We start from the raw sequence: 12,187 nt of genomic DNA, 5'->3' as shown, positions 1-12,187 counted from the left end.
GCTAATGATATGGAGCCTTTCCATTTTCTCTTTCCATAGATGTAGTGAATTTGATTTCTGTGTATTCCATGCAGTGAGGTCCATGTGTACAATAGTCTTTTATGTTATTTTAAAAAGGTATTTGCAAAATCAGTCTTGCAAAATTCTATATGATCTTCAGCAGCATTTCTATCACCAAGGGCATATTTTCCAACTACTGATATCCTTCCTGTTTCTAACCTTTGCATTCCAATCACTAGTACTTATTAACACATCTTGATTGCATATTTGATCAATTTCAGACTGAAGAAGTTGGTGGAATTCTTCAATTTCATCATCACTGGCTTTTGTCTTTGGTGCATAATTTTGAATAGTAGTGGTATTAACTGGTCTTCCTTGTAAGCCTATGGATATTATTCTATAACAGACAATGTTGTACTTCACAACAGATTTTAATATGTCAATTTGTCCATTTGTCAATCCTGGCATAGTAAACCATGTGACTATCAGATTCAAAATGACCCATACCAGCTCATTTCAGCTCACTAATGCCTAGGATATGGATATGTATGTATTTCATTTCATTTTTGACAATTTCTAATCTTTCTAGATTCATACTTTATAAATTCCATGTTCTGATTATTAATGGATATTTACAACTGTTTCTCTTCATTTAGAGTTGTATCCCATCAGCTTATGAAGGTACCAAAGGCTTTATTACATTTGTATCATCACAGTCAACTCTACTTAGCGGAGACAGCTCTTCCCTAGTCATGTTTTGAGTGTCTTCCAACCTGAGGGGCTCATCTGCTGGCACTCTATCTGACAATATTCTGATGCTCTTCATCATGTTTCAGTATTCAACATTCTGGGGCTGATAGTGTTCCAATGCTGTTCATAAGGTGACTAAATATTCGGAAGTAATCATCTCTCCTTCTTCCTAGTCTGTTTTCATCTGGTAACTCAGCTGAAATCTGCTGGCACTTAAAATACCGGTGGCACAGCTTCCAGAATCATAGGAACACACAAGTCACCACAAACTGACAGACAAGTGGTGACCTTAAAACTATGTCATCTCTAAAATCCTAAACACTCAATAGCAGTGAACTGGGACCCACAAGTCCAGAATTTTGTGAATCCCTTATTCTCATTAAACTTGAACATTTCAACCTGTGGTCTCTAGACCACCAAGTTTCCCCCTAATCTCTTGGGCCCCTTTATCCTTCTATTTTCAATTTACGTACTAGAGGTAAGAGGTTGGGAAAGGAGGAGCAGTATATCCACAGACGGGGACAGAATTCATCATCTGCTCCATTCTGCTTTTCTCACACAATCTCAAATAATGACATCAACACCTACTCTGTTTCCAATGAGAAACAATTATTCCTTCCTCCCTCACCCTTTATTCCCAGTAGTCATGAACTTTTACCAGTTCTATATACTCAGATCTCTCAGAGTGTGCCCCTGGTTCACCCCTACTGATACTCTCTTAATTTAGCTCATCGTATCTTAACCAGCTCACAAGCCCCATATCTAGCTTCTTTAATCCAGTCCTACTTCCCTTCAATCCCTTTTCTACACTGCAGCCAAGATATATATATATATATTTTTTTTTTTTTTTTTTTTTAAAGAGCCAATATGACCAAATTACTTTTCTGGTTAAAATTCTTTCATAGTCTTCCAGATGCATGGCTCATAGAGACCTTCTTAAGTGGAGTTTAGCCTGCCTTTCTAATTTCATCTCAAACTCCATACTCAAAACGAAGTAAACAGCTTAGATTCCCAAAGGTTCCCTATTTTCTTGCTTTCAAGTCTTTCCACATGCTACCCTTTGCCTAAAATGTTTGCCTCCCTCTTCTTCATCCGGCTTACAACGAGTATGTGTACTTCAAAATTAAGCTCAGTTACTTCCAACTCTCTCTCTCTCTCCCTCCAGTTTGACATGTTCTCAGAGTCCTGTTCTTATTTTAACATACCATTTGCTTTAGTTAGCCTTTAGTGCTTGTGATTGGCTGTTTACTGACCTGTTTGCTCCATTAAAGTACAAGTTCCTTGACTACAGGAACTGGGTTTAATGTCGTATTCCCAAATCCAGTACAATCTTTTCTCAGCTTTCCTTATCATAATAATTATTAGGGAGAAAGTATGACAATGATAAATGCCCAGGCTCTTCGCTAGTCCAACTGAATCAAAATCTCTAGAAGAGATTTTTAGCAAGCAATCAGATATCTGCCTTTGCCACATCCCAATAATACTTATGATCAAGGAAATTTGGGAAGAAACTGGTCTAAAAGATTGTCTGGCAAACAGTAAATGCTCAGTAAACATTTGCTACTGTAGGAATGAATAAATGAAAGGGGGTGGGGGCACAGGCCTCTCAGGTAGAGTAGAACAGAAAAAACATGGACTTTGAAGTCAAAGCTGGGTCCAAATCTCAATTTCACTACTCTCTTTCTACTTCACATTGCCCAAAAATGTATGTCTGCAGTCCTTAGTCATTCTGTGTACCTGCTGACTGCATACACCAGTACAAACTACCATATTGTGAGCCACTACACATAGACAAAAGGAAGAAAGCAGAGAAGACAGACGCGATGACCCCCTCTATCACTGAAAACCAGAAAAAAAAAATTCTACATTTAAAATACCACTCCTTCCCCCTCCCATCCATACCACTGTTGCAAAGGAGAGTGACCTAGATATCAGATATTTCTCATGGTCATAGGCTTGATTTTTACCTGATTTGAATGTTTATAGTCTAATATGCAGGTTCACAGGGTCTCTGAAAACATACCTCTTGGGTTTGTTTTTTGGCTACTTGAGAAAAAAGATGTTCACAAAATCTTGGAATTATTCCTGGTTCTTCACTCAATCCCATCATCCTGGAAAACAATTATAAACAAGGACAAAATAAAATTAGTTACTTTTTTGTATGTACGTGTATGTTTTTAGATACGTTTTGGGGAAATTAGAGGGGCAGCAAGCCAATAATCTCATAGTTATTAGCTAAGAACCTGGGCCCTGGAGCCAAATCTACCACAGATCAAATCTTGATTTTACCATTAATCTCTGTGATCTTTGAAAAGATACTTAGCCTCACTAAGCCTCAATTTCCTCTTCTATGAAATGGGAATAGAAATATCCCATTCAGAGGTTGCTGTGAGGAAGCACAAGTGAAGCCTTTAGCACAGAGCTTAGAACATAGGAAGAATTCAATACACATTGTTAGTGTTAAGAGCCATTAATTCACCTCAGACTCATAGTGACCCTATACAGGGTTTCTGAGGCTTTAAAATCTTTGTGGGAGAAAGCCTCATCTTTCTCACACCAATAAATATTATCATTAAATTTCTGAGTATTTCCTTCTAGGGCAGGCATTATCAAATCTACTATTTGTTACATACCATACTTTAAATTTTCATAATATTACTATATGTAACCTCTCTGGGCTTAAGTTTATACAAGAGATCTAATTTACAGTAAAATGAAGCCAAGGATACTTACAAAGCAAACTATATATCATTTGTAAATTGAAGTACAAAGGTTAAGTAAATTGCCCAGCTTTGCAAAACTATTATGTAAAGCTGAGATTTGAGCCCCAATCTGTATTTCCAAATTTTACCTTTGCTGCTTCTCATAGCAGAAGATGTAAAATTTTCTGGAACATTATATTTGCAATAAAACTTGGTGGTGGTGGTGCTTAGATACCATGGAGTCAGTTCCAACGCACAGGGAACCTGTACAAGGCTTCTGAATCTATAAATCTTTATGGGAGCAGAAAGCCTCATCTTTCTCCCACAGCTGGTAGGTAGTTTTGAATTGCTGACTTTGAGGTTCGCAGCCCAATTCATAACCACTATGCTACCAGAGCTCCTTTGTGATAAAACTTACGTGTATGATTTTCCAGAGCCAGTCTGACCGTAAGCAAAGAGACAGGTATTGTAGCCTTCAAAGGCTCTTTCTAGGAGTGGTACCGCCAACATCTCATAAACAGTTTTCTGGCTAGCATAGTTTGGATGAACTTCATCAAAAGACCAGAACGAAACATCATAAACAAAATTGTAAACTTGTTTCATGTCAGGATGCTGCACCGTTATTTCCTCCCCATTCAAGAAGACCACCTGGGAAGCTTTTTCTATCTTCTCTCTTTAAAAAGAAGCACACACAAAAAAATTAAGTTACTGGGTATTATTCATACAGAATATAATAAGGACCTCAAAACTGGTTAATATAACATTCCTCAAAGGCAAGATAAATCTTCCATTTTATATAGATATGCAGGCCATCAGGTATAATTCGAGTGAATTCCCAAAATATAGCTCCAGTAGTTCAAATGCCACACTCAAAGGGAAAATGAGGTTCTAGACTTTTGGTACAGAAAATTTACTTTCACAATATTTTCCTCATTTTGTTTTTCACTTGAGATATCCTTTTTCCTATACCACCTACTATAATTTACCTACATAACACTTTTCCATTCAAATCTGAAAATCTATATACTTTAAAGAAATTTTGGGGAATAAATTGATATAAAAATGGCATAAATTATAAATATAATTTCAACAAACTCCTTATGTAACTTAAGTTTGAATCCTAAATCTCTGCTGGCTATTAGCTGTTGTCACTGTTAATCCACAATTACTCCCTCCTCTAGATTCTGACCCTCAGAGTTCTGGATTTTCAAGTTCATCTTCTTTTATGTCACATTGAGGTTGAAACATTTCACTTACTAGATCTGCAGGAAAACATTGGCACCAGGTATCCCTTTCCTCCTGACTCGACTTTAGATCAGAATTAATACTAGATTCCCTGCCTTATCACTTAGACTAATGCCCCGCCACCCCAGCCCTTGATGAATGCCTGATGAATCGGGAAGCAGGTTCCTGGTCTTCCATGTAGCCACCCATTGTGTCTCTTGGCCCTCTGGCTCTGTTCTTTCTGTTGCCTCTCATTGTGCTTCTTGACATTTCTCTGGGGAGTCAAACCGATCACACTCAGCTCTCTCTCATCATAAGTACTACATTTTCATTAGTAACCTCCTTTAACTACTGATTAACCCTTTATGCACAAACTAGAAGTTCCTTCCTACTGTAGTGGTCACCATATCTTTTGCTAACTTACTTAGATACACAACATCAAGTTCAACACTACTCTAGTCTATGGCCTTTCAACCCTCCTTCAAGCCTGGAACTGAACTCACCCCTATGCCTCAGCCAAGCAGCAGACAGTCCTATAAGGTAAACAGTAACATGTGCGAGATATATACTTCTTAAAACAATCAATCATATGAGATCAAAGGGTAGCATTTGCCCAGGGATAGTGCTCAGAAGACAGACAGGGATAAGAACCAATAAGGACAAAGGAAAATGGTAAACCCAGGGAGAAAGTGGGATGAGTGCCGTCACATTGTGGGACTGCAGTCAATGAATGCCATGAAATAAAATGTGCATGAACTGTTGAATGGAAAACCAATTTGCTCTGGAGACTTTCACCCGAATCCTAACAAACAGCTTAAAAATAATAACAATAATAAAGTTGAGTACTACTGATCCTGTGAAGTTTTTCACTGTTTTCCTTTAAAATATTTTAAAATAATTAAAAGCCATATTCATATTTTGTCATGTCTAATCTGTCACCCATAATTACTTTTTGGTGAGCGACTTTTCCCACCAGAATCCAACCTAGTGAATCACTAAGCACTTATCACTATTACCATCCATCTGAGATGATGATGGTGATGATGACAACTCTGGAAAAGGTTCTGGAAGAATCTCTTTAAGGAATGAGTGACCTGCTAGGACTCCTTTTAAAGGAAAGTTAGAAGGTCCTACCATCTATTACAGATTTGAAAGCAGATTGGCGTTACAAACTGAAATGACTCACTCATTCCAACTTTTGAAAAGCAATACACCCAGAAAAAAATTGGTGACTTGGAAAACAGAATTTTCAAATTTTTCATTTTACAATCGAGAACAACTAACATACCACAATTATACCTAAATGTTCTCAATCTAAAAATACTACAAGTAGGAAAAAGCATGAGTACACTGATTTTCTAAAGGAAAGATGTGTCATCCATCAATGGCTTGGGCTTGATTCTAACAGGCGTACATACCTCTTGCTGAAAGGCCTAACACGTATTGCCACTGTCACTTGACTATTCTCCACTTTTACGGGATCTGCTTCTGTATAGGTGTTCTGAGCTGTGGTTTCTTCTTTGGGCAGAAGTACGTTTTCTTGTGACCTTTCACTTTTATTTACAAGAAAAGAACTGTTTGGCCTTTGTTTAGGGGGAAGGCTGGGCACCTTATTTTTCAATGTTGATGCAGCTGGACTCTTAAACGGATGCACACTGCCCTTTGGTGTTGATTTGTGTTCTGCTGCACACTTCATGGGTGTTGTTCTTCCTTTTTCTAAGGTCCCCAATTTATTAGCTGAATTTTTTACCATGTCCTTCCCAATACTTCTATGATATAAGTTTTCTGTTCCGGACATTTTGAGATACAACTTGCTCTGAAGAGGTTTTGTTGCCAAGTGCCCTGATCTAACAACTTCAGTATGACTCCGAGAACCAATGGGTGCTCTAGTACTTAAGTACTTAAATGCAACATTTTCATTTTTATCACTGGGGGCAGAAAATGTTTCTTTGTATTTCTCATCAGTCATCATTGCAATCTTTTTTGAGTCTTCAACTAAAGGTACAGAAGATGCACCAAAAATGTTTTCATCAGTATTTACAGTCTGTCCATTGCTACGAGTTTCCCATGAAGCACAATCACGTTCTGTTTCACTTCCTGTTTTTTGCGTTGTTTTCCACTTTTCCATAGAATCTGTTTTAACACGACGTTGTAATGTAAGATGTTTTTCATCTGTTTTTTCAGTAGACTCTCCAAACTCACTACCAAGCAAAGATGATTCTTTGTTCTTTGTAACTCTTCTCTGAAGTGTCAATCTACCTACCGATTTTGGGGTCAGGGGTAGATCTCCTGTTTTTTTACAGGCAGAAATAACATAAGTGCTATTTATATCTTTAACTTTACTTGCAGATCTCAGTAACGGATCATTATTTTCACATGCTGACATATCTGACTTCAAATGCTGCTTAAGTCGGCTATGAGAGAGGCTATTCAATGATGAATTCTTTTGGCAAGACGGAATACTGAGGATATCACTGTCATTCCGATTATGAACCGTATATACTGACATATTGGCAACAAGTTATTTGAAAGCCAGGGCTGTTGAAGAACCTAAGATCCTCTTTGGATGGTTATTTGACTTCCAGCCATTTCTTATATATCAGTTCTAAAAACAGTGAACCTACCAAAAAAAAAAAAAAAAAAAATTACATCACACAGATTATAAACAAGCTTTAAAATATAGAGAGAACCTCCCATTTTTAAAGTAACTTCCCAGAGGAATACATTAGACTAAAGCAGTAATGATGGCATTTTTTGATCCTTCTCCTACTTGACTCTTGTCACATTTGCCGTACAAACAATCTACCTCTTTATAGATACCTAACTCTGTCCCCTCTTTTCTTTTTGGCCCTTTGTCTCTTTAGAGGACTGTTTCCTCTACCTACTCACTCAAAATGAATATGGCCCACCGATTATGTACAGCTCACTACGCAATCTCTGACAGTGAAGCCACTTCTTCTTCAGGGCTTCAACTCATACCTTTAGTCCCCAGAACTCAAACTCCAACTCAGAAATCACTTCCAAGCTTCGTCATATAATTTTCTTCCCTCCAATAGCTTACAATCATTATTCAACAAATAAATGTACTGAGTCCTCATTAGGTGCCTGGGTATTGCAATAAATAACACATTCAGTAGCTAACCAAGAGGCTTTAGGTTCAAATTTACTCCAAGACACCTCAGGATAAAGTTCTGGTAAACTACTTCCCCCCTCAAAAAAAAAAAAAAAAATCAGTCGGAGACACAAGGGGTCGGCCTGAGTCAGAATCAACTCAACAGCAACTGGTTTTTTCATTATGTGTCAGAACCTCTGATAACCAGTGCAGATTTCAAAGATTAGACCATGTCCTCATTTTCTTACTAAGGAGGGAAAACACAGATTTACTCTTTTAACAAGCCAAACATGCCAACGGATTATGAGATGTAAAAAAGTGCTATGTAAGCAAAAATTAATATTTTTAATGTGGCACTGTAGAATAAGCACTGAACTATGGTTTAAATACACCACTCACTCTTCAGAAACTCTATACAGTCACTATGAGTTGGAACTGACTTGATGGTGCTCAGCAACAACACAGGTATTCCTGGCTTTATGAAAGTTCACTTAATGCCAATTCACTTTTATGAAAGACCTACATTAGTAACATCGCATGAGAGAATACTGGAAAATCAATGATTTGTTCATTTCAAATACCTTCTTTAGACAGAATTAAGAGACGACTATACACATGGACCTAGCCAGATGGAATACATAGAAATCAAACTGACTACATCTGCAGAGACAATGGAAAAGCTCCATATTATCTGTCAAAACAAGGCCAGGGGCAGACTGTGAAACAGACCATCAATACTCCTATGCAAATTAAAACTGAAGCTAAAGAAAATGAAAAGAAGTCCACAAGAACCAAAATATGACCTTGAAGATATCCCACCTGAATTTAAAGAGCATCTGAAGAACAGATTTGATACGTTAAACATTAAAGACCGAAGACCAGAAGAGTTGTGGGATAATATCAAGAACATCATACAGGAAGGAAGTAAAAAGTCATTAAGAAGACAAGAAGGAAAGAAAAGGTCAAAATGGATGTCAGAAGAGACACTGAAACTTGCTCTCCAGAGTAGAGATGGTAAAGCAAATGGAAGAAATGAGGAGGTCCAAGAGCTGAACAGAAAATTTCAAAGATCAGCTTAAGAAGATAAAGGCAAAAATTACAACAAAATGTGCAAAGATCTGGAGTCAGAAAATCAAAGGAAGAACACGCTCAGCATTTCTCTAGCTGGGGGAACTGAAGAAAAAAATCAAGACTCGACTTTATTAAAGAAGTCTCTGGGGAAATTATTGAATGATGCAGAAAGCCTCAAAAGAAGATGGAAGGAATACAAAGAGTCACTGTGCCAAAAGGAAATGGTTGATGTTCAACTGTTTCAAGAGGTAGCATATGATCAAGAGCCAATGATACTGAAGGAAGAAGTCCAAGGTGCATTGAATCAGCAAAGAAGAAGGCACCAGGAATTGATGGAATAAAAATTGAAATCTTTCAAGAAAGTAAGGCAGCACAGGAGGCACTCACTCATCTATGCCAAGAAGTTTGGAAGACAACTATCTGGCTAACTGATTGGAAGTGACCCATATTTGTGCCAATTCCAAAGAGAGGTGACCCAATGGAATGCGGAAATCATCGGACAGTATATTTGCTATCTCATGCGAGTAAAATTTTACTAAAGGTAATACAGAAGTGGCTGCAAGCATACAATGACAGAGAACTTCCAGAGATTCAAGGTGGATTCAGAAGAGGCCGTGGAATGAGGGGTAACATTGCTTATGTCTGATGGATCTTGGTTGAAAGCAGAGAATATCAGAAAGATGTTTACCTATGCCTTATTGACTATGCAAAGGCTTTTGATTGTGTGGATCATGATAAGTTATGGACAACATTGCGAAATATGAGTTTCCGGAACACTTAATTGTGCTCATGAGAAATCTGTACATGGACCAAGAGGCAGTTGTTCAAACAGAACATAGGAACACCGAATGGTTTAAAATTAAGAAAGATGTGCAACAGGGTTGTATTCTTTCACCATACTTATTCAACCTGTATGTTGAACAAATAATCCAAGAAGCTGAGGTATATGAAGAAAAGTGAGGCATCAGGATTAGAGGAAGACTCATTAACAACCTGCGATATGCAGGTGATACAACCTTGCTTGCTGAAAGTGAAGAAGACTTAAAATATTTACTGATGAAGATCAAAGAACACAGCCTTCAGTATGGACTGCATCTCAATGTAAAGAAAACAAAAATCCTCACCACTGAACCAGTAAACAACATTCTAATCAACGGAGAAAAGACTGAAGTTGTCAAGGACTTCATTCTTCTTGGATCAACTATCAACACTCACGGAAGCAGCAGTCAAGATATCAAACGACATATTGCATTAGGCAAATCTGCTGCACAAGACCTTTTTAAAATGTTGAACAGCAAAGATGTCAGCTTGAGGACTAAGGTGCACCTGACTCAAGCCATGGTATTTTCATTTACCTCATATGCATGCGAAAGCTGGACAGTGAATAAGAAAGACCATAGAAAAATTGATGCCTTTCACTTATTGTGTTGGAGGAGAATATTGAAAGTGCCATGGACAGCCAAAAGAACCAAAGATCTGTGTTGGAAGACGTGCAGCCAGAGTGCTCCTTGAAGATCAGGTTGGCCAAATGTCGTCTCTCATACTTGAGACATATTGTCAGGAAGAACCAGTCCCTGGAGAAGGATATTATGTTTGGTAGGGTGGAGGGTCAGATAAAATGAAGAAGACCCCTAGCAAGATGGACTGGCAAAGTAGCAGCATCGATGGACTCGAGCATGGCAACAGTAGTGAGGTTGGCCCAGGATCGGGCAGTGTTTCGTTCTGCTGTGCATAATAAGGTCGCTATGAGTCAGAACCAACTTGATGGCAACTACCAACAACATTAGTAACTGTTTTCACTAATGGAAATAAATCTGAAGAGGACTTTACCTTTTATGAGAAAATGGCAAGTTCAGCCTTTGTTTTGTTGTGAGCTGTTAAAGAAGCAATTCAAGCAGGGAAGAGTGGCGTCCCCAAGTTCCTCATCCTGGAACTATATCGTGCATAATTACTTATACTCTACATAGGTTGTGTATTTATCAGGTAATTCCTGCTTTTACTATATGTTAGCATTATTTTATGTTTGTCATTTGGAATCATTTGGCACTGTTAACTGATTAACACTAGCACTGGCTTTAGGAACGCTCAGAATTTTTTCCCCTATAAGTGAACAGTATGGTGCTGTGGCATAAGGTCAGTTTGAACCAGACGGTTGGTGGTTCAAACCCACCAGCCAGTCCTCAGAACTGACTCAGTGGCACTTAACAACAACAAATGAATAGTAATTGCTTCTTCACTTCACGCTGCTTATGAGAGTTTCACAGGAACGCTCTACTTTCAGATAATAGGGGAAATTTCTATTCTAGTTTAGACATGCAGAGAGAACCTAAAGGAAACTCTAGCACATAATTCAGTCTGAAGCAAATTATTTTGATAAGGCAGTACCTATGGAACACATGTTGAACACAGGAGTGTTTCATGAAGGAGATTAAATTGGTTAGTGTTAAATCGGCAGATTGTTTCCAAACGAGTACCACAAACAACAGGTAATGTGCATTACTGTTAGAATTAAGGCAACTCTGCAAGATTAGGTAAGTAGACAGTCTGCTCTCCAGCAGGCAGATGTGTTTGTAAACAGGTGTCAACAATACACATCAGGCATTAACATTTAGAAGCGAGCAACAGTGAAGGCTTTTAGTCAACTGTGCAACAAACCCGTTATGCTGACAAACATTAAATCTTTAAAATTGCATGCCTAACTTGTAAAATGTCAGTTGATTAAAAATATTTATATAGACTATTGCTTTCCAAAGGAGCTCTGGTAGCGTTGTGGTTACGAATCAGGCTGCGAACCTTAAGGCCAGCAGTTCGAAACTACCAGCCGCTCCGCGGAAGAAAGATGAGGCTTTCTGCTCCAGTAAAGATTTACAGCCTCGGAAACCCTGTACAGGGTCGCTATGGGTCGGAACCGACTCGACGGCACTTAACAACAATAAATAGCATCACTAGGCGTCAAAATCGACTCAGCCCCACGCAACAGCAGCAGCAACACCATACTATAAAGGTAAGAAAACAAATCTGGGCATTCTATTGCAATGAAAAACTATATGCTACTTACATAAGTCCATACTTTTTTTGTTCATTTGGGGAGTTTCGGCATCAGATGTTAAAGACAAGTAAGTCGCAACCCAAACCAACACATCCTCGCGGTTCTGTTCCTTCTCAGACGGTCACTACCAGTGTTGAGACAGCGAAGGCACCTCCTAAATGCAACCGACTCGGCGGGACAACAGGCGAAGGCCAGGTCCCCGCGGAGCCCTTCCTCTCCGAGGTTTCGACGCCGCCGACCAGGAATTCCAGGGCGTGTAGGGTCTCTGTAGTACGACCA

At 38.6% G+C, this 12,187-nt stretch overlaps 1 protein-coding gene across 1 annotated transcript in view; it reads right to left on the bottom strand.

Annotated features, from left to right (window-relative positions):
- KIF14 (kinesin family member 14) overlaps positions 1–7,185 on the bottom strand; it is a 68,821-nt gene extending 61,636 nt beyond the window's left edge. The window contains exons 1-3 of the mRNA XM_006834162.1: positions 6,095–7,185; positions 3,871–4,125; positions 2,774–2,861 (exon numbers count right to left, since the gene is read on the bottom strand). Coding sequence (XP_006834225.1) covers positions 2,774–2,861; positions 3,871–4,125; positions 6,095–7,185 — 1,434 coding nt within the window. The remainder of the gene's footprint in view (positions 1–2,773; positions 2,862–3,870; positions 4,126–6,094) is intronic.
- Between the last annotated feature and the right edge of the window lie 5,002 nt (positions 7,186–12,187).

Source organism: Chrysochloris asiatica, unplaced genomic scaffold, assembly GCF_000296735.1.
Source record: "Chrysochloris asiatica unplaced genomic scaffold, ChrAsi1.0 scaffold00009, whole genome shotgun sequence".
Lineage (NCBI taxonomy): Eukaryota > Metazoa > Chordata > Mammalia > Afrosoricida > Chrysochloridae > Chrysochloris > Chrysochloris asiatica.
The sequence above is the reverse complement of the archived record's forward strand: the minus strand, read 5'-3'. Positions and strand labels throughout refer to the sequence as shown.